The sequence below is a fragment of the Aptenodytes forsteri genome, unplaced genomic scaffold (assembly GCF_000699145.1).
Source record: "Aptenodytes forsteri isolate BGI_AS27 unplaced genomic scaffold, ASM69914v1 Scaffold47, whole genome shotgun sequence".
NCBI classification, from domain to species: Eukaryota; Metazoa; Chordata; class Aves; order Sphenisciformes; family Spheniscidae; genus Aptenodytes; species Aptenodytes forsteri.
This window is the reverse complement of record NW_008794731.1, coordinates 654272-676041: the sequence shown is the minus strand read 5'-3', so window position 1 is coordinate 676041 and position 21770 is coordinate 654272. Positions and strand designations below refer to the sequence as shown.

At 40.3% G+C, this 21770-nt stretch overlaps 2 protein-coding genes across 3 annotated transcripts in view; both read right to left on the bottom strand.

The window, feature by feature from the left end:
- Nucleotides 1–5020, bottom strand: part of LOC103894490 (peroxidasin homolog) — a 47701-nt gene extending 42681 nt beyond the window's left edge. Inside the window, exon 1 of the mRNA XM_009273896.2 lies at nt 4857–5020. Within this exon, the coding sequence (XP_009272171.2) occupies nt 4857–5020 (164 nt within the window). The remainder of the gene's footprint in view (nt 1–4856) is intronic.
- Nucleotides 5021–11901: 6881 nt separating this feature from the next.
- PCMTD2 (protein-L-isoaspartate (D-aspartate) O-methyltransferase domain containing 2) lies at nt 11902–21277 on the bottom strand. Of its 2 annotated transcripts, XM_019470666.1 has the most exons (8): nt 21203–21240; nt 20223–20234; nt 18637–18971; nt 17230–17293; nt 16870–16908; nt 14917–15088; nt 13827–13950; nt 11902–12293 (listed from the first exon to the last, which is right to left on the bottom strand). In XM_019470666.1, the coding sequence occupies exons 3-8, from the start codon at nt 18941–18943 to the stop codon at nt 11911–11913; spliced, it is 1089 nt and encodes a 362-aa protein (XP_019326211.1). In that variant the 5' UTR covers nt 18944–18971; nt 20223–20234; nt 21203–21240; the 3' UTR covers nt 11902–11910. The 2 variants fall into 2 exon arrangements, with proteins under 2 accessions (XP_019326211.1, XP_019326210.1); XM_019470665.1 differs by lacking the exon at nt 20223–20234 and having other exon boundaries at nt 21203–21277.
- Nucleotides 21278–21770: the final 493 nt, after the last annotated feature.

The following is a 21770-nucleotide window of genomic DNA, read 5'->3' as shown; positions in this document are numbered from 1 at the left end:
ATATAGTTTTGGCCCTGGACACATATTCAAGTAGGGAGTTTACACAGCAAACTGTTGACCTCATCAATCTTAGATAATTTGAGCTATTATATATTAACAGCTGGTATGGAGATTAGGGTCTGATCCTAATCAAACCAGCTAAGTCTGTTCTTGGGCATTCATGTCAGCAAGGAGCAGGACTCTCTTAACCTAACGTGTATTTCCTTTGCACCATCTATTCAAGATATCGCCCACATCAAATGAAGACAACTTTTCCTCCTCCTGAAGTGTGTTCTGATCCTGATCTGGAGGGAGTAAAAGAAAATTGCCGAGCGTAAGATATATTTACCTATTTACCTTTTCCACGGAGTCCGAGAAGCAGTAGCACCATGCCAGCTTAAATGAACTGCTGGGGCATTCTTTAATATGGAGTCTCATGTAGCATAGGTGTCAGCTTTTTTCTTTTTTAGGAGCATGGCCATTTAAATCTTTACCCAGAATACACACACGTTCTTTCACAAAAAAATACTGACTTCTCCTTAACGAGCACAGGAAAAAATCCTGTGGGGATCCCTATGGGGAGAAGGATGTGGTGAGGTCAATGAAAATGCAAATACTCAAGTGGGAACCACATGATGAAGCACTGTGAAGTTCAGCGAAGGCAGGATTTCTAAACACTTAAGGTAGCTACAATCGCAAGAGTTAGGATGCTTTCATCAAAAGATGCTGGAATGCTTCTAGAAGGAAAATATGCTTTAAATACCTTCCCTCCCCATTTTCCTTCCGATGAAGGGAACTCTATAAACAGAACATACAGAAGACTTTGGTCACCTCTAAAAGGTTTAATGAGCATTAAATACTATAGCGAAAGAAGTCAGAAAGAGATCACACCTGGCACATCCAGAATGCGTGGGTGTGTGTTTAATGGCTGCATATAAGACTATCACACACAGAGGAAATGAGTAATCCCTTCTTTAACCCAAAGCGCACGACAGAGACCACAAAGGGAGCAGCATTTCCAAGAACTCATTTGCTCAGTAAACCTTTCCCCAACAAATGTATAAAGTTCCTTCTCAAAACTATGCTCCTTAAGATGGACTAGGAGAGCTACACCCTGTCCTGCTACAGCCTTCCCTACTGCAGTGCAGTGACCTGCGGGAGGAAGAAAGGAACCGAGCGGCCACCAAACAAGCAGCACAACGATGAAGGGAAACAAAACTTGTCAAGCTGGCCGTGCTTACACTGCCCAATTAGCAACCAGGTCTGTGAGCAACTGGGTCACCTTCAGTTCGTGCCAGCGATGCATTCAGATCCCAGATACTGCGCTGCCTTTGCTTGTGCCCTCAGCTATGTTTCTCTAGAAGTACTCATTCATTATGTGCTATGCATAATGCAGAAAGGAGAATAACCCATGGATAATTGGATTGCAATCTATTAGCTGCCAGCCAGAGGGGAACTTCTTTCCATGGATTTCTTCTACTCATGCCCACACGTTTCAAAGTTTATTATTTTAAATGTCACACTGTAGAACAAATGACTTAGAAGGCTAAAGACCTATTGAAATTTTCTGAGTGTATGTTTCACAGCTGTTCCCTTCTTTGGGCTGCTGGCAAAAAGAACTGCTTGAATCCCAGCGGTAACCAGCAGATCACATCTGGATAATCATGTTCCAGTTGAACAGACAGCAGCCAAAATACATTTGCAGTTATACACCATGAATTTTTATAGTTTACTTATCCGTACACATGTAGCCATTCCTGCCATCCTATTCTCTGCTCAGGATAAAACGAACAGACTTCATTACCAGAGATAAATAGTCTATTGCTAAAACCAGACATTGGGCCAGATCCTCAGCTGCACCCAGCTGGGACTGGGAAGGGAGGAGGGAAATGGCGACCAAAGAGGAGCCAGTAACAGCTCATCAATCCTGGAACTGGTTCCATGCCAATCCCAGCATCGCTCGGAGAAGGCTATGGGCTATTCTAAGTTACGCCAGCTGGCTACAGCCCCGAGGGGGCCATCTGCCAACGGGGCTTGCTGAAGCACAGCGTGTGCCGGCTAGAAGACTTCCCCACTCTTCAAGGATTGTTAGAGGGAGGATGGCACGGAGTCACTGAGGTCAGAAAGTCCCAAACTCCCAACTTCAAAGCAAACTCCATCTGGAAACTGCAGCTGTTCTGCGAGGGAACCGAGCTGGAGCCTGGGATCGGTGTTGTATCTGCAGTCACAGCCTTGGTCCTATTCATACCAAAGGGCAAATGTGGAAAATATCACAATCCCACATTTTCTACTCAGAATAACTCCATGATCAAGACTATTCTTGCTATAATTCTGAATGTTCACTCTGACACAACGGTCCTCCCAGGAGAAAGATTTACATGCCAAAAAGCTGGAGTAGTCAGGGGCTTGGTTAAGAAGCATTCTTTGATCTTTCACAATTAAAAAAAGTTTAATTATTCAAATGCGATTTATAAAAGATACAATGGGAAGCTGGCTGGCAAATGCATTTACATACATTAGATCTTCAAGATAGCCAGAAAGTCAGGATTTTTACTTGCCACACACCATACAAAGGCACATGATCTGCCAACAGAGAACACTTACCAGGCTCATATGCCTCTATATCTATGGGGATCTCTGCTCATCAGTACTTTTTGCCTATAATTACGCAGACAGTATTAAAAGAGAATAAACCAGATAAATCTTCTTAAAAAATACTGGTCTATAAAGACAGTCATCTCATTTTGGAATATTACTACTTTTATATCACACACCTATACCATTTAGTTAATGTTTAAAAACCCAGTTTCCCATTCAAGGCTGTGACTATCACGTTAAACTAAATAAACCAGCTTTCCAAATGGTTAAGTAGGCAAAACACGGACCATTTACAAGCAGTGTACATGCAAACTAGTTAGAGCAGAGGAAAGGGAATTAGGGTGACTGCATACACTGCGCTGGAAAACCTCGTCACCTTTCTGAGTTGAGTTTAACAGACAACTCAATGCCACCTACATTACAGCAAGATACTACCTGGAGTTTTACTAAAGCTGCAAGGACAAGCCACGGACCAGAGTTACGTTTTGCCCCCTGCAGCACAGAAAGAATGAAGTGCGCTATTGCCAGAGAGCATTTAGAAATCCACCGTTCCAGTACTGAAGAAAAGCTGGTGACCACAGTAAATTTCCTTCCCCCTGCGCTCAAAAAATCTCTACAGGAAACACACTCAGGCCATCCAGTGTGACAGAAAATGCTGCCTCATTTTGGGAAGAGAACAGAAATTAAGCTTTACTGAGCTCAGAAATATCTCAGTTTAGCCAACAAAACAAACTTTTCCCCCAATAAAATCCATGTTTAAACAAAGAGACACAAACCATTTTGCTAAAATCAAATAGTGTAAGGGTATTTTAAATATTTTAAAATTTCAAGATGCAGACAAATCTATAAGGGGGAAAAAAAAGTTTGGTGACAATTTGGAGAGTCAGACTCTGCAAGCTGCTGTAGAGCAGATTACCACTACCCAGACAGTTTGCAACAAGCCATACAGTACTGACCAGTTCTGCACTGTAGAATAACCACTCCATCCCTAGCCTAGAGAGAGAGCAAGTCTAGATTCTGACCTGCTCCGTGTCAGGATGACTCCCAAGTAGCCCAGCTGCAGTTTTCCCAACAACGCAGCTGTGGCAGCTGTTGCCAGTGTAGACATCTTCCTGTGTGCCACTAATGCTAGAACCTCCGTGGTTTCCATCCGCCAAAGCAGATCTGGATGGCAGCAATTAAAATGCCAGCACCCTGCCCACATCACGTTCCTTAGGCTGCCAGCAGAGAAAATGCATTAGCGATATTAGTGAGATGTTTACAGGAGAAATGCTAGCATAGATGTTCTGGCTGAGATCAAATTTGGTTTGTTACAGGCACGGGGAAAGGCTTCTCAAACTAGGCTTGAAAAAGTTTTACAATCGGCAGCAGTTTAAGGAGGATGAGCATAAAGATAAATTTTTGACAAGTCTTTCCTACCATTTACAAAAAAAGTCTTCCAAACCAAGGGATCAGCTAAGAGTAGCACAAAGGGAAGTATTTTGTCACATGCCGCTGCACCTTAAAGCCACCTTTAAGTTTAGGATTAGTTGAGAATCACAGGGAAGTGCTCTTCTGGATCTATCAGAAAAAGCTGTTTAGGAATCCCCAAGCGTTACATGTCCTTTTCCTCCACCTTTTCTGTTTGAATGGACTCAGCCAGCAGCTCCAACAGGTACTTGTACTGCGCAAGGAATCTGTGAGTTGCCACAGTCGTTGCTTTCCAAATAAGCCTTAACTTAGCAGCTCCAACAGGTACTTGTACTGCGCAAGGAATCTTGTGAGTTGCCACAGTCGTTACTTTCCAAATAAATTTGCTTTTCCAAAGCAAATTTGGTTTGTATAGTGCAGACAGAAACTGGAAAAGCAGTACTTAAAGTTTAGGAAAGAAATGGTGGTGTATGTATTAGAAAAGTGTTTCAGTAGAGACAAAAGCCTGCAGTGCTGTATTTCCTCTCTCTCCCCTACACCCATATACAAATGTAAACTGTGTACCTTTCTATAAGCTCAGTTTAACATTTGTGACCTTTGATTCTCCAAAACTGTCTTCCAGTGATCGCCCTGACATTATTCTTAGTAAATTTTTCAATTCCCTTGGTTGTCCTGTTAACAATTAACTGATGCCAAAAGAAGCAGTTTCTGGTTTATGCTTTAAAAGCAGGAAACGGTCTGTGATGCAGACAGTTCTGCAGGAAAAAAGGAGGAGAATAAAAAGCATGCCTATGGCCTTAGTTTTTTTTTTTTCTTCTTTCTAAAGACCAAGCAGGTAAGAAAGGCAGTAAAATGAAATGGTTACTCACAGTATGTTTGTCTGGGGTGGGATATCAGGGATGGTTTCCAACATCAGATGCATGCATCTTACTGTAGTCCTGAAGCACAGGCAGCGACTAGGACAGGAGCAGGAGAAACTAGGCAAGAGGAGAAAACACAAAAAACCTCGAAGAGCTGAAGATTTGATCAGCATGGTGTTTGCTGGAGTGTATTTGCCTCAATTCTGAACTGCAGGGAGCTGACAAAAAAAAGTTTCCCAGCCCTGAGGTCCAGGAGGAGGGGACTCATCAGCATGTGTTTGCAATTAAATTAAGGCAGTTTGACAGTCCAACCGCCCACCCTCTCTGCCATTATGTACATCATTGAAGATCAGACTGTTCCCACCCCTCTTTCATTGTGGTGCTGAAACAGAAACTCTTAATTTTGATTTATTTTTGCCTTGTTTCTTATTTTGAACAGCAAGTTAACTCCTCACCTTCCCCTCAGGCATTTATCTGAAAGCACGCAGAATGCATCTTTGTGGGCAATGACCAAAAAACGACCCTGTGCTTCCAGGGCTGAGCTAGGATGCAGACGGCCCAGGGCCAAGTTTTTTATGTCAAAATTTTTGCCTTAGCACACTCTCTGCAAACTAAGGATAGCATCTTATCTAACAGCCTGTCAAACGTATCAGGCAGTAAGACTTTTAGGATAGAGGCTGTCTCTTATTACATGCAGTTGTAACATCCAGCAAAAATTTGTCTCCAGCTATTGCTGGGAGCGTGGAATGCTACAGATAAAGGATTTTAAAAGGGAGATCACTAACAGAGATAAATAACCTGCAAATAAAGACAAAACCAACTGATTGTATGCATTCTGTAAAGTTTCTTATGCAGAGTAAAAGCTGATTCATTTCAAAGACCTTTTAGCTAGTACCATTTCTTTCTGCAAGGATGTCATTTGGAAAAATGTCAGGATTTTGGAGAAATTAAAGGCAATTGAGGGGTGAAGAGGGAAAGAAACAATGAAACCGACTGAGTTTGAACTGTAGGAAACGCAGACTCCAATTTGTTTCTCCCATTGGATGATAAAAACTGAGACGCAAAAGGGAGGAATTGTTTCCAGTTGAATTAATCACCTTTTACTATTATAAAGACGCTCAGAGTGAAAACAGCTTGTCTTTAGGTTTTAAGTTTTTACTACACAAGATCCTAAATGCGTGGGTTTAGCATGAGCGTGAGGCATTAACGCTCATTAAGATATAAAGGTACTTGAGGAATTCCAAACATGGCACCATTCCACATTACCTGGAAGATCAAACCAAAGTTTCCCATCAACCTGCTTTATACTGTAAACTACAATATAATTAACGTGACAAAACAGCACTTAACAAAAGTGACATTTAAACCTCCCCGGTTCTCTTCTCCCTTCAGATTCTTTGTCACTCGAGCATTTGGGGAGAGAGTGTTGGGTTTTGGGGTTTCACTTACAAATTTCATGTCACAGATGGTAAAAGCTGTATTTTTTCCCAGTTGTAAAAGGGCATTATACTGCAGGTTTTCTGCATCTAGTCCTCAGACAATCTGTTGTTTGTTTGCCCTGACATCACTTTGAAATCCAAGCAAGTTCGCTGAACCCCTCCCCGCTCCCCCCTGTGGACCCAACTCATGGTTTTGAGCAGAGTGTCCTCTAGTGGCCAGCCAACCCTTTCTCACAAAAACAGGCTGTAAAAGGCTAAATTATCTGCTTCAGCCTTTATATAACAATTGGCAGCTGACAGCAGATTGCTCCAGGTGAATGACAGCTTTTAATTCCAATTTGAGAAGTTAAGTGGATTAGAAGTGCATCCTTCACATGCATCACAAAAGACAATGCAGGTTATGTCAAAGTCTTCAAGTCGTATGTTCTTCCAGCCTGGTCACTTCCCATATTGTCTCCTTCCAAAACATGCTGAACTCTGTTAGGACAGGGTAACACAGCTACTTAGGAGCTGCTCTGTAAAGAAGTATTTCTAGGAAAATAAACAAAAAAGCTCTCTTCAAACCATGCTTCAGTATTTAGGAAAGTCATCAACATCTTCCCTGGCACATCTGGCCACTTTACAAATACCAGGCTTTTGCCTTCTGCCTCCACTTACATCTTGGTGCGTAAACTCCGAGCTCTAAACCAACCATCTGCAAAAAAAAAAAAATCCCTTCCAGGTTTATTTATATTGCTAACAGGAGAGCTGGGCCAGGCAGCCGCCATGTTTCTATACATACTGTCTTTGGAATCTTATTTCAGCGCCTGGCTGTGCGGTGGGTGACAGCTTCTGGAAGGATTGATGAGTATTTGCCTGCTGCTTTGTAGGAACAGGATCTTTAGCCAAGTCAGCAGATTTAACAGTGGCCATACCCCAGGGAATAATCCGAGTGCAAAAAGGCAAGTTCTTCAACCTATACGTTTACTTGGAAGCAGATCTTCACCTGAACTTGAAACATACCTCTTCTACCTTGCTTATCTCCCCTTCATGACAAATGGGATGTTTGTGAGATGTTATGAAACACTAGCAATCACAGTTCCCTTACTCTTGCATTAACTTATCTATTTTCCATCAACATGACAAATTGTTTAAAAAGGAGCGTGCAGCTCTGAACAAGAACCAAAAGTTAACTCATAAGCAACAGGAATGAAAATTAACACTCGTGTCCCATGCTTAAGCATTTCCAGCCTCTGCTAGACAGAATTTTTTACACCAGTAGAATGCAAAGCAGCTTGGTTTTGTTTTTCAGGTGTGTTCCCCCCCCCTTTTTTTTTGTTTTATTTTTAACTATCACTTCTGCCCCAGTAGAAAGATTTCATTGGAGTAGGACCCCTGAAGAGCTCATCACTACTTCCCAGGGAACTGTGATGTTGTACATTTTACTATGAAGTGAACATAAACATTATCTGACAAATTTAATTTACTTGATACCATTTGTATGACACATCCATAGCTTTCCAAAGCAGAAAAGGATTTTTTTTTCCAGCAAGCATCACGTGAAGGAAAACATTAACACTGAACTAGTCTCATGTTATAGCTGGTAGAAGGACATCTATCATACACACAGATGACAGGAAGAAACACAGACTACAGGTAATTATCCTGTGGAATAAAGGTTAACACATACATTTAACTAGCGACAGCTGTATTTGCTATTATGATCAGTTTCCTATTACAGCTGAAGCCAAAATACTATTCTCAATACTAGCGAAATGGAAGCCTTGAACACCAGCTCTGAAAAAATCTGCATTAATTAAGCACTGAAACAGAGCACAGGAGACAAGAGGGGAGCTGCCATTCAGAATGCATTAAACAAGCTCCTGACATGTTTGGTTTAGGCAATTCCTTCAAGTACAGAAATGGACTAAATGACCTCTTGATATCTGTTGTCTACAGGTCTAACAGCCAGGTAAGTGAATTCACTTTAACTGTTCCGATATATTAAATCTAGATCAGTGCTGTGTGTGCTAATTCCAAAATACATCTTGCGTAAATCCATTACATAAAGGTTTAAAAATCATGAGCTGGGCAGGTTTCTTTTGAGAGATTATATTCTGACAAATTAATCTAAAACTATGCACCTGCACCATATTATTAAGTGCTTTTTCTAGTGTTCTAGTGTCTTAACCTTCAATTATGAAAATAAGTCCTTATCTACAAAGTATTCTAATCACAACATGATGCAAAGCCATGTTAAGAAGGCTAAAAAGTCTTTACTGAATTTATTGATACAGAAACACTTATTAATAAAAGTTTAAATTGCGTAACACTTGCATGCCTCAGGCCAATTTAACTCTAGTTTCTACACATAGATTTTTCAACTTACACACTAATGGTTAAAGCAGCTTGAAGTTAATTTCTTTTTGCAAATTTACTGCAGTATTGAAACCTAAACGGAGTCACGTACAATTAAAGCGAAGACTACTTAGAACACAAAAGGAAACAATCAAAGCAGGTAAAATTCCTAGACAGCTTACAGACTATACAAGAACAGTTATGCTACAATTACTCTATTAGAAATGCATACAAAACTACAGTGCAAGTGCTTGTGCACAGGGAAAACGTATTTACAGTTCCCCTTCATTTACAGGCTATAAGCAATACTATTTCACAATTATATTACACATAAAATTTCTACTATGGGTGTGTTTGGATCTGTGGTTTTTTGGACAAGGGGACAATTTGACAACCTAGAACATAAATTTCCTGTATATATATTTATTTATTCAACCTTATCCAGGAAAAATAGCAGTATTTTATGCATCTTATAGAAAGCTACAAAAATCTAGCAAATGTAATAAAAAAGGCAAATCCGGTGAAAAATCTGACAAAATATCTTTTACAACTGGGGGTGGGATGGGGGTAAAATCAAACAGGGCTAAATGAAAGATAATTCTCCCTCAACTGATCAGCTGTAACAGAATCTCAGCAAGGTTTACTAATACGAACCTGAAGTTTAATGTCATTTTTAAAGCAACTCCTTTAAAAGAAGTTTTGTAGTTAACAAACTGAAGGACAACCTGGTAGCCAAAGAGGCACCCTGCACTACATAGGGGTACGGAAATTGTGCCACAACACAGAAAGGCACATACCTGGTATGAGCTATTAAGCAGAAATGCCTAACAAATACAGAGGTGACAGCCTTTGGGGAAGCACAGAGAAATATTATACGTAGATTCTATTAAGCCTCCATTCACCACCATATTCAGGATTTTCATGTGTAGAAAGAAATTCATTGTAGTTGCCAGAATTACAAGATGGGTACTTGTATGTTTACAGGAAACCATCAGCTCACTGCCCACAGAACTGCCCCATTTAAAATAAAGAAATAAAAATCTGAGGGAGCAAGATAGCTTGGGGTACTGTTTAGACTAGAAGTGGAGACTTAGGAAACCAGAGGCAAAATGCAGCCTAAGACTGTGTTATGTGCCAGCAGCCACATGACACCGCATTACCAGATAATCTCAAAGACATACAAAAAGCCTATTAAGCAAGGAAGAATTCTCCACCTCGGGCTTAGACGTACAAGAGTTATCCGTTTATTTTCAAAGCTGCGCACAACTTTGAAACACTATTTATCATTAAGCAAGTTGTGCAACTCAGTACCATTAACCATAGAATGGTTTGGGTTGGAAGGGACCTTAAAATCACCTAGTTCCAACCCCCCTGCCATGGGCAGGGACACCTTCCACTAGACCAGGTTCCTCAAAGACCCATCCAACCTGACCTTGAACAATTCCAGGGATGGGGCATCCACAACTTCTCTGGGCAACCTGTGCCAGTGCCTCACCACCCTCATAGTGAAGAATTTCTTCCTTATATCTAATCTAAATCTACCCGCTTTCAGTTTAAAGCCATTACCCCTTGTCCTATCACCACATGCCCTTGTAAAACATCCCTCTCCAGCTTTCCTGTAGGCACCCTTCAGGTACTGGAAGGATGCTATAAGGTCTCCCTGGAGCCTTCTCTTCTCCGAAAACCCAGCTATTTTTGGCAAGACAGTCTTCATCCATTCCTCCTCAGAAAATGAGGAGACAGCGTAAAAAAAAAAAATTACCAAAGTGATACCAACTTAAGTGCTTCTGATGGGGCAATGCCTTAACATAGCTTCATTACCTACTGAGAGGGAGCTTTTCATCCCCCCAGCTTTAGGAGTATTTCACATCAGTACAAGCTCAAGGGTTACTTTCCAGCCTTTACCAGTTTAGGTAGATTTTTCAAAACAGGCTGAACCAAGTAAACTTCCCCTTCTAAACATGGTATCTCCTTCCATCACCATTACAGAAAGACTTGGGAATAAAAATTAGAGTTCACATCCACAGAACTGCAGAGTGTAAAGTCCTTCTATACAAGCCTGTTAAAACATCTACTTAATTGCTGCAGACATAAAATAACCTGCCAAGTCAACCAACTTCATTTCACCTACCATATGTGGACCATGTGCACACAAGTATTCTAGCCACCTTGCTACAGCAGGGACACACACACAGGAACACCTAAAAACTGCATCAGTTTGGCTTTCTAGACTGTTTTCAGGTTCTACATACCCTCCACAGAACTACATTTGGCTGAATTACCGGGACTCAAGCCACTCCGCTCAGGCTCGCGCTCTGCACTTCACTCTGTTCAGCCCAGCAGACGTAAGTTACCTCACACAACAGCAAAATCCACAGATTCTGCTTCCAGTCAGTTTTCACAAACTCACTGCTACGCATCTCCTCTCTACCCTCCTCCCCATTCAGAATTACTCTGTAAACATTTACAGAGGCAACAGTCAGAACCCCGACTACCCTAGCATCCTGTCAAAGCTAATCGGCTTTGCAACTCTTCACTTGCCTCCATCGCTTTAAAAAAAAACAAAACAAAACACACAACTTTGCATCTCTATTAGACTAATTCACTAGAACAGGTGTTTCCCGTTAAGAAAACCAATATTCCGTAAAACATTTTTACCTTTTACTGAAAAATTATATATAGTTTATAAGCAAAACTGAGACCAACCAAAGGGGAGCTGATGCTTTCCTTCTCATTCAAAACCTGGATGCCACAAGGCCGGATGCCAAAAATTCTTTCCTTTCATGTCTGTAAAAGTTGTGCTTTTTCAGATTACTGGAAGAAACAAGATTTGCCAGGTCAGTTTTTACTAATAATCTTCATCCTCCATTAAACACACACCACGGTAAACACATGGCAGGTTTAGCGGAAGAGAGCACAGACAGCAAAGGTCTTTGGGGAACTGCTTAAGAATATTTAAAAACTGCAATTCAGTAGAGCAGCCATGAGATTTTTAGAATATCTCTGTGCAGTTAGTTTCAGGGAATTAAATCCTCCTTTCCATAAGCAGCTGAGCATTTCACCAACTTGCTTCCTAAGGAATCCCTGCTGTAGGATAAAACTATAGCACACAACTGAAGAAAAAAAACTTTAAAAAGCTATTATGTTTAGGTATACAGCAGCCACATTCCCCAGCTAGCCTACTGCCTTGGGTGGTCATATTAGCAGGCAAGCAAGTGGTATACATTTGTCAAGCCCTAAGTGGTACTTTATTTTCTGCCTACTTCCCACTTTTTAGAAGAAGGAAATTACTTTTCCCTGTAATAAAGCAGGTAATATTTCAAGGGATCAGGCAAAGGCAGACTCAAGACCTTTTCTCTCAAAAAGTTTACAGGGGGATCTGGCTTTAGTTCAGAGGGTTTAGTTTCCTCCTCTTCTTGTCTCTCATCCTCGATATCCTCACTGTTGTTGTTATCATCTGATGGGTTGGAGATACGACTAGCGAAGACCTCTTTGTCCAAGAAAACAATAGTTTCCATGCGACGGTGACGCACACGTCTTCGTTTAAATCTTGGGGGGTTCTTCAGCCCATTTCCATTTTTGCTCATTGTTTCTTGATGTATAATTTTTTTAATGGTTCCTCGGATGGCTATGCGAGCCAGATCTTGGAGGCTGCGGACAGCCACTGGGGCTAAAACAAAATGAAAACCATGAACAGATATGGAGAAACTCCCCTCAAGAGTACTCACAGGAAAAGTTGTACTTGCTCAAATTAAATCAGGCCACTTGAATTCCCTGCTGTGATTACAAAAACAGCTCTATTCAACTCCTGTCAACTCAGATGAACTGTATTGTAACTTTCCAAACAAAATTTAATTATGCATTTCTCTCATTAACTGAAGAAAAAGAATGGGATGAAAGAAGAGTTTCATATTTTGATGTCAAGTCCTCCCAATTATTTTAAGATACACGTCTTAAAGATTATAAGAATGCAGACTTAGTGACTAAAAATGTTTAATAACTTAGAAAAAGCTATTTTCCTACCGTAGATAACTAGACTTGAAGTCTACTTAACTCTTCCATAAAATGATTTTTCTATTGTGAAGTTACTTCAGCTTTGCCAAGTTCTTCACTTATAAAACGAGTACTATTTATGCTCTTCAAAAACTACTTCAGACTTAGTGGGTGAAGACTGGCTAGAAACCATTTGGTAAAAGTAATTATAGAAGCATACAATAAGTTATTGTATTAAAATACCTCCCACATTAATGGTTTGGAAGACTGTTCTGTCTTCTGCACTTATTTGCTGCCAGCCCATAAATGCACAACATAACTCATGCAGCATAAAGAAAAAAAATGTATTGACGCACACACGTGCATGTACTAAAATGAATTAAAAATGAAACAAAAAAACCCTGTCTTCTCCTGACAAGTAAGCATTCCTGTGACCTGAATGAAGGAACCAGAAAAAAATCACATGTAATATATATGCAGGTCTCACTACAAAGCCACCGTACAAAGTATGCTGAAACATGCACTTAGTGGACTTTATAGCACTGTATGGACTGCTTACTGAGCTGCTTTTTGTCATGCAAAGACACCTTTCCAGAATAAGAACAAAGCCTGACTAATCTGTTTATGGAAGTATCTCTGTCTTCACGTGTTCTTAAGAGGCCTCCCTACACTGAAGTCTTAATCTAAAGATTGAGGTCACTGCGCACGACCTGCATTTCAAAGAGCTAACCAAAAATTACACAACTTCTGTCCCTCAAGCGTTCCAGGTTCAGGATAATTCTGAATTGCTGGGCAGTGAGAGCCTTTGAGTAGATACAATGTTTGTTCACAGGTACTACTTATTTTCCCATCACCATGGCACAATGCCTGAGAACCATGACAGTATGCAATTCAGGATTGAAACAGATGTCTGCATGGGCAAAAACAATGACCAAACATCCCACAAATTTGAGGTACAATTTCACAAGAAATCATTTGTATTTAGAAACTATTTTACGCAATTCTGATTCTTGCACCAGACCTCCGCAGAGATCCTCAAAGGTAGACTGGGATCCAACACAAGACTTAAACAACTGTTCAAAGAAGGAAGCAGTTAGAGTAATTTTCCTTGAAAGGATTCATAGGGACGTTACATTTAAGGAAGCAAGGTGCAGCTTATAGCCAAATAGCAGAAGAAACCTCCCCCATACTCAAGAATGTCTGTACTCACGCAAGTGAACAAGCCTTGATTTTCCTGAATCTGCGTGGTTAGGCTGAATCAAAGGAGCAAAAGAAACAGCAAGAATCTTCTTGGTCTCCCAGGCAGAAGGACCAGTACGAGTTATCTTAGTCAACTAAACCAAAACAAGGAGATTATTGTCCATTGTGTGAACTACAGTAAGATTTTTGAACAAAAAATGAACAAACAACTTTTCTGCCTGGACAAGTGGTTAGAGTACTAGAAGCTACAACAGTAGAAGTTAGGTAATACAGAGAACTGAGTTTTTTTCTGAGAAAATTCAGAACTCCTTACAGGATTAGCCCCAAGTAACTTCATCTGTTGCAACAGAGTATGGGATTTGGCAGTTCGGGTCACCCTGATTTCCCAGTTCTTCCTCAATTCTGAACCAGAACAGCTATGTCCGACCACTGAGAAAACATGTCAGTCACTGATCAACGTTCACTCTTGAAGGAAGTCTGCAGATCACTGGATTTCTGTTACAGCTCAAATCTCCTGCACTAACTCACTGCACAGCATCTCGCTGGGAAGAAGCTCTGCACTCTGCTCATCTCAAACACCCTGACAGTGGTAAGAGGTCAGACACCTACACCTCAGCCATAAAAGCCCATTAAAACAACACACTTTTACACCAAACAGATAACCTGAATTACAATCTTGAGTTCACACACAGGGCAGTTACCCACTTTTTACCAAAAAGAATCCATTGACACTTGTAAATAGGGACAACCTGCACACTCTTTCATAAGGCAGTTAGGGTGTAAAATTTTGTATTTTACCGTAAGTACAACACTAGATTATATAACTTGAACAAACTCTTGCTGACATTTTTCTGCAGCATGAAAGTAAATTTGCAATTAACAACAAAAGATCAGAATATGTGAAAGACTGGTAGAACTATGAATTTTTTAAATATCATGAAGACTGAAGAGTTCAGTTTCCACTCATAGTCAAGACTGGTGTACTTAATGCTTTCTCCAACCTGCTACAAGAAGGGCAAACTAAAGGAAGAGCTATCGACTAAACCAAGATCCGAATTAAGAGTAACTGAAAGGGAAACGTGAGTAGAAAGGCACTCAACCTTCTCTTCTAGAGGCATGACAAGAATTCCCCCAACTTTCAACAGGTTCTTCATGTAGTCTTCATGTTCCTTCTGTACTCCAGCACCACAGTAAACACGGTCATACTGAGTACAGTCCGGAGAAATCTCTAAACAATTGCCGGTAACAAAAGACGGCTCACAAAATTCAAATCTGAAAATGAAGAAGATGTGTATCATACAAGTATATTGCAATTTATCAAATGAATTATTTTCATGATTCTGAAAAAATGAAACAATAAAAAATACTTGAAAAAAACCCAGTTTCACAGGATTTCTCCTCTGAAGCCCGTGTATTCTAGACATTATCAGAACAGACCACAGCTAGAAGTCTCAAAACCACAGAACAATGAGGTGAGAATTCATAGATGAAAATCTCCAAAGGATAAGGATGCACAATTTCATACTTGAGTTATACACAACTCTTCAGAACGAGCTATTTTTAGTCACCTGATGCTGACTCAGTTATAATACACAAATATAAATATTAGACCTGCAATTCCAAATGTTAAAGCCTTTTAAGGACTGCACCAGGGGGGTTTTGGCATTTTCAAAAGCTTTTAAATGGTTTTCAGATGTTGTGGGGAACTATAACCTGATGCTTCAGAAATATGCTTTGCTGAAGCCAATGGAAGTTTTGCCACTGCTTCAAGAGAACTGTGATTTCACCCTTCATAAAAAGAATTTTTGCCTATAGCATTTCTGATTCAGTTTAGAAGAAAAATGAGTAATTCTATGATGCTTCTGGTTTTCTTACATGCTCCAAATCTACATTAGCTTAAGCCCCACGTTTAAGGGCTAATTTTGATAGAAGTTGTACAACATCTCCAGTCTTCTACTGGTATCTTGAAAGACAGCTCAATATAGCACCTATTTATTCCTAAACACTTCCTGAAGCTTTCTGCTTTTGCAAAGCATGCTAGACATTCAGAGCAGCCAGCTAGCAGTTCCTGCACACGGTGTTCTAATAGCATAACCCAGCAGCCATTTCTCTCAGCCATGCCAATTTTCCAGTCATGTCGGTTTCCGAATTCAGCTCACTTTTGCTCCATAGCTATATTTGTCTGGAGAGAAAAAAAGTCTTCCTTAAAACACCTATCCAAACAATAGCAATGTGACTGAAAAAAACCCAGTCATCTATGCGCAAGCACCTTCCACGCTGAAAACTTTCGGTCTGCTGCCAACGTCAAGAAAATACAGCCCTCTCAGCAGCAGCTTTCCAGTACAGCAGCAACAGCGCAAGGCTGAGTAGTTTAAATTCTAGCATGTAATGACTTTAATTTTCTTCCTCCCACGAGAGGACTATCAAGTATCCAGAGATGCTTTACTTCCTTGTTTGAACAAACTGTGAGACGGATCCAAAAATATGACAGCTACAACTTTTATTGCTGAGGTTACTATTGGCAATGGTTTTCTTGCTGGAAAGTTATTACTTGTGACAGCAGCAGAATGGAGGTTCTAAGGAAGAACATAAATCAAATCCCAAGCAGTTTTAGTACCAACTTAATCATCATAAAACTACCTTCATATTTTAAAACACCATTTTTCTTCTTCTCAGATAAAACATTGGGCCACCAGAGAAATCAGTTCATATTCTTCTGATAACCATGCATGCTCTCGTATCACAAACATAACTATTACTGTTATTTGCAAGTTTCAAGTTGTTACCTGCAAGCGCATTTTAAAATAAACAACCTTCTTCAGCTTCCTCTAAGCTCTGCAACAGCAGCACTGCTATTAAAAACACTGCAAAAATTTCTGAAACTCCCCCCCAATACACATCAGCTTAGAAGGTCACACACTGCAGTTCAGGAAGCCTAAGGAGCCAGAATCCTCAGATTACCCTGAATCCAGAACTGCCACATGGGAACAAGAACTGCCACGACTAAAGCCAAATGCACAAAATGAATCCAAACGGGCAGTCCACATTCTTACTTGTCAAAGCTGTCACTTGTTTTAATGAAGAAGTCCAATTTCTGCTTTGCATATTCGATCACATCGGAATGAAGCTCCACACCATGGTTAACACCAAAAGGACCTGCAAATTCAGAACACTAGGATAATGGTAACAGGCAACAACACAAAATGCAGCAGGACCGAATACAGTTTTGGTTACTTCCTAGAACAGATTGCTCCTTGAGTGTCAGACAGCCAGCGCTTGTGTAGGGTCAGCTATCTTAGTACTACAGTGGGAATTGCAACCCTATACCTGCAATTTCTGAAGCAAATGAGGCTGTTTTGCACAATTGATTTTGAATCATTTGCTCTTAACTACTTTTAATGAAGAAGTCCAATTTCTGCTTTGCATATTCGATCACATCGGAATGAAGCTCCACACCATGGTTAACACCAAAAGGACCTGCAAATTCAGAACACTAGGTAACAGGTAACAGGCAACAACACAAAATGCAGCAGGACAGTTTTGGGTTTTGGTTACTTCCTAGAACAGATTGCTCCTTGAGTGTCAGACAGCCAGCGCTTGTGTAGGGTCAGCTATCTTAGTACTACAGTGGGAATTGCAACCCTATACCTGCAATTTCTGAAGCAAATGAGGCTGTTTTGCACAATTGATTTTGAATCATTTGCTCTTAACTACGCAGGAAATTCCTCTGTAGGAGGGAAGCACTGATACTGAAGAAATACTATTGCTGTAAAACTGACCAGCTCGAAAAAATTCCAATGCAGAACAACAGCCTGCATGTTTTAATAAATCCCTCAAAAAAATCTTTGTTATTTTTATACCCCCTTGCTGATATGCTAAAAATCTCCACAGAAGAATCAGGAACAGTCACCACACATTGTACCTCAATTAACAGCAAAAATAAATTGGAAAAATAAAGAAGTTGTTCAGCACTCACTCTTTTTATTCAGAACTGACTTGGTAACTTTTCCAAAGAATTCAAAAGCCCTGGAGTTACATATTGGCATCCTAGGTAATCTCAACAAACCTAGCAGAAAACCACAAATGTGATTCCATGAAAAGCCACAGGAAATGGGAGTGAGAATCTATCCTGACAAGCATTTCAGCAGTTAAAATTCTTGCCACGCCCACAAAAGGAAAATACATACCCTACAGTCATTTGCTATCTATCCTGGCAGCCGGAAGAAGCAAAATTGTTGACTGAAATACTTTAGGGCGAATTGCAATTGTATAATTGCACTTTGCTGCTCTGATTTGTGCCTACTGTAGATGCGGTCACAAAGTCAATTCTGATGCATTAACTGCTTTCCAGAGACTATGCCCACCTGTATGTTGGTAAGAGTCAAAATTGGATCTCAAACATGTTTCAGTCTAGGCAGGACATTGTAAAAACAAACAAGGCACAGAGCAGCTACAGTCACAGGTTTCTGAAGACGTGCTCAAACCTAGTTTAAACATGGCGCTCCTGCTCCCGAGCTGGGTTCTTGCTTAAGGGGCAGCAAACCCAAGCTTGTGCCCAGTCCTGCAGGAATCCACTACAGCCACCTGTGCAACTACATCGTTGCCTGTTCTGAACTGCTACAGAAATCTGGATCCCATCCAGTTCCAGACAGAAGGTTGCAAGAATCCTGATAAATTAGCCAGTTGGATTAATGCATTCTTTACTCTCCTAGATACCTTTTAGTTTCATTACTTGAGGAATGCTTCGTTCCCAATTTCAAAACTTTTTTTTTTTTTTTAAATCTAATGTAAACAGTTAACACGATTGAAAAGGTATTTACCCAAGATGAGTCCAACCATAGAACTCAGATAACCAGTGCCACTGCCAAGATTCAAAAATGACAGCCCTGGTTGCAGATCCAATGCTTCCATCACCTCAGAGTAAATGCACGGTGCTGAGAGATGAATATTTCCATGCTTCCACGCCAAGTCCTTGTAGGCATTGTCTTTGAACTCTTCCAGGTAGTAATCTGCTCGATCAATGGCTCGGAACGCCTGTTCTACCAGTTCTGTCCGGATGTATTGTGCCTCCTTCAGGTTATCAATTAATTCATCATTATCTTCTCCTGCACTCACTGCACCTCCCATCTTCAACAGTTTTCTATACGCACCAAAACTAAAAGAATAATAAAGGAAGGTGAGGTATAGAGCATGCACTTGAACACTAAATTATGCTGCTGTATATGAAGTACTTTGAGGGAGATCTTTAGGTACCTTAAGGAAAACAAGCAGCAGAAAAACATTACCACCACCCCACCCCCAATCAAACAATGAAAAACAAAATGCAGCAGATCTGGCATGTAGTACCTGACACTAGCGGGGAAAAATCACAATAGACAATTTAAGCGTGCAATGCCTGTCTTCAAACACTACCAACACTTTACTAGCATGTCAGCTTTTTCACTGAATCCTTTTATATAAAGGATTATTCTAGCTCCTATGCTTATAGGCCATTTTTCATTGCAAATCCAACCAACAGTGCAAGTCTACCTTGCCTGTTGGAATTCTTGCCACACGCAGACTTTCTATCTCTAATAGTATCAAGGGGAAATTAAGGGACTAAGACACAGGCAGTAAGAACCAGAAAAATCTCAGATTACATCTTCTTTGAATATGCATCAGGATGCTGATTTCACAGAGGTTAAAAAAACTCTGACCTAGAGTACAAGCTTGCTTACTTTAGCAAATGCACTTTCACACAGCTCATCTTTAGAGCTTGAGCCACCATCATCAGTAAAGCACTTAACAATACAGACAGCAACTGCAGAGAAAATTTCCGCTGAAGCCTGTGGAATTTCTTCGGTCCTCTTAAGTCCTAGATGAGCTAACCCCCAATGTGGAAACTCTTCAGCGACACAGATTTAGGAATTACAAACACTTCTGACTTCACTGACACAATCATCTCCAGCAACCTATTCAGGCTTGTTGGTGTGGGGGAAAGAAAAGCAAGCACCTTCCTTGACTGTGCATTACACTAAGCATGGCTATACGCTTCATGTAGTAAAAGTTCTATATGTTTTAAAGAAAAAGCTATAGGGGGAGAAGAACATAGAAGAACTTATCACTCAAAATTAATCTAGCTTTACTTCCCTACCCATATCTCAAAAAAAAAAAAATCCTTTTCAGAAAACACAACATGATTTTTTTTTTTAAATGCATTTATTTACAATGCCTTTCTCTGCTCACAATAATAACCACAGAAGCAGCAGCTTTAGAGTTCATTCCTGGGATCAGAAGATCTGCCTACAGCTAAATTGTTCGGGTTTATTTGTTACATTCAGCAAGAGCAAATTATACTTTCATTTTCAGAGCAAACAAAGAAAAGCTACAGGAGTCTAAGGAAATTTCAGTTATTAAAATAACATACCATCCTGATTACCTGTAGGGACACACAAAATAGGACATACTTAGGCAGAGAACTCGAGCCATTTTAATACATTCATGTCTCAAACACACCAATCCAGTTCCAGACCATTAATAAAACTTAAAAAAAAGTCACCCCTCTCCTTTCTATAGTTACTCCTTCATTTTCTCCAGAAAAAATGATTGTGTTTTATTACTTCACAGTGGAAACACATCAAGTTGAAGGCTTAGGTGGTTTCAACAGCCAATCTGATTTTTTTTTTCCTCCTATTACATACACATCAACTTGTTGCATCTGCACATATAGGGCTGCTTCTATCTTTGGTCAGTATGCTTTATATAACATTCTGCATTAAAATACTTTCTTCCCTGAGGGTGTTGATTCCCTTGACTTTCTTTTGTATATTTTGTTCTTAGGCTTGCTTCTTTCTTCCGCTTAAGCTCTTTTTGCTATTAAAAAAATCTACATTTTTAGATTTATAGTATGAATAAAAAGTTGTGGCTTTAACAGTGTTTCACTTCAGATCCCCAACAAATTCTTTCTGACGTATGCAAGCCCCACTGGGACAACTGGTCCGACCTGGTTTTAGCTCGGCTATATGATCAACAGCTGTTCTTCCATGCTCTACAACACGGAAGACGTTTTTTCTAATGAGATCAAGGAATCTCCAAGTTGTGACAGGTGTCAGTTACTTCTGAAATGATTACTTTTACTGGACACTAGCTTACTTCCAATAAAACGCATGTTTTATATGCGGAACATAGAACTCTGACATTTAAATTCATCTTCGGGTAATTCCACATCTTTGTTTAACCTTGTTTCTCTTCTCCTATTGGAAGGGGGAACCAAGACTATGAGTAGGATTTATTTTTAACAAACTTTTTAAAACAAGATCCTCTCCCTCCACAATTAGCACAGTTGCACTTTTCACACTTCTAGGTAAAGCACAGATTTCCACAAATCTGAGCAGGGACAAAGTTCACATGCAAAAATTTTGTGATATTTAGCAGGTCACAACACAGGTATCAAACCAAGCAGCCTTCTAGTGTTGAAACATCCCTTCAATTGCATGTTGCCATCTTCCCCTTTAAGAAAAACAAAACAGAAAAACAAACAAACAAGTCTGACATGAGAAGCTGCATTCAGATGCCTGAAACAAAACACTGAAATTAAAGCAATTTCTTCCAAGGCAAACACCAGCAGATGCACAGAAGACTCAAAACAATACACAAGGCATAAAAATGCAATACTTCACCCCAACACATTTCCAGGGTAACCCCTGCTCTGCCATAATACGCTCCAGAAGGAATAACAAAGGTGAGGATGTTTACCGATAAAAAACAGAATTACAATTGCACAGCTTTCAATGCGATCCCCTCTAACCCTCTCAAACAAGAAATTAAAAAGCCCCCCACCATACAGCTCAACCACTACCTGCGTTATCAGGCTGCTGCCGAGGAAAGCGGCGGAGATGAGGGAGTGGGAGGGAGGTCTAGGAAAGCCTGATGTTGATATCCACCCCACACCCCCCCGCCGCTTTAATTACACCTG

What these genes read in the sequence shown, in the direction of transcription:
- PCMTD2 (XM_019470665.1), bottom strand. Translation starts at nt 18,943, where the DNA reads ATGGGAGGTGCAGTGAGTGCAGGAGAAGATAATGATGAATTAATTGAT. An exon ending in TATGGTTGGACTCATCTTGG is followed by an intron (nt 17,294 to 18,636) that starts GTAAATACCTTT and finishes CTGAATTTGCAG; the next exon opens with GTCCTTTTGGTGTTAACCAT. An exon ending in ACAAGTGACAGCTTTGACAA is followed by an intron (nt 15,089 to 16,869) that starts GTAAGAATGTGG and finishes CTTCATTTTCAG; the next exon opens with ATTTGAATTTTGTGAGCCGT.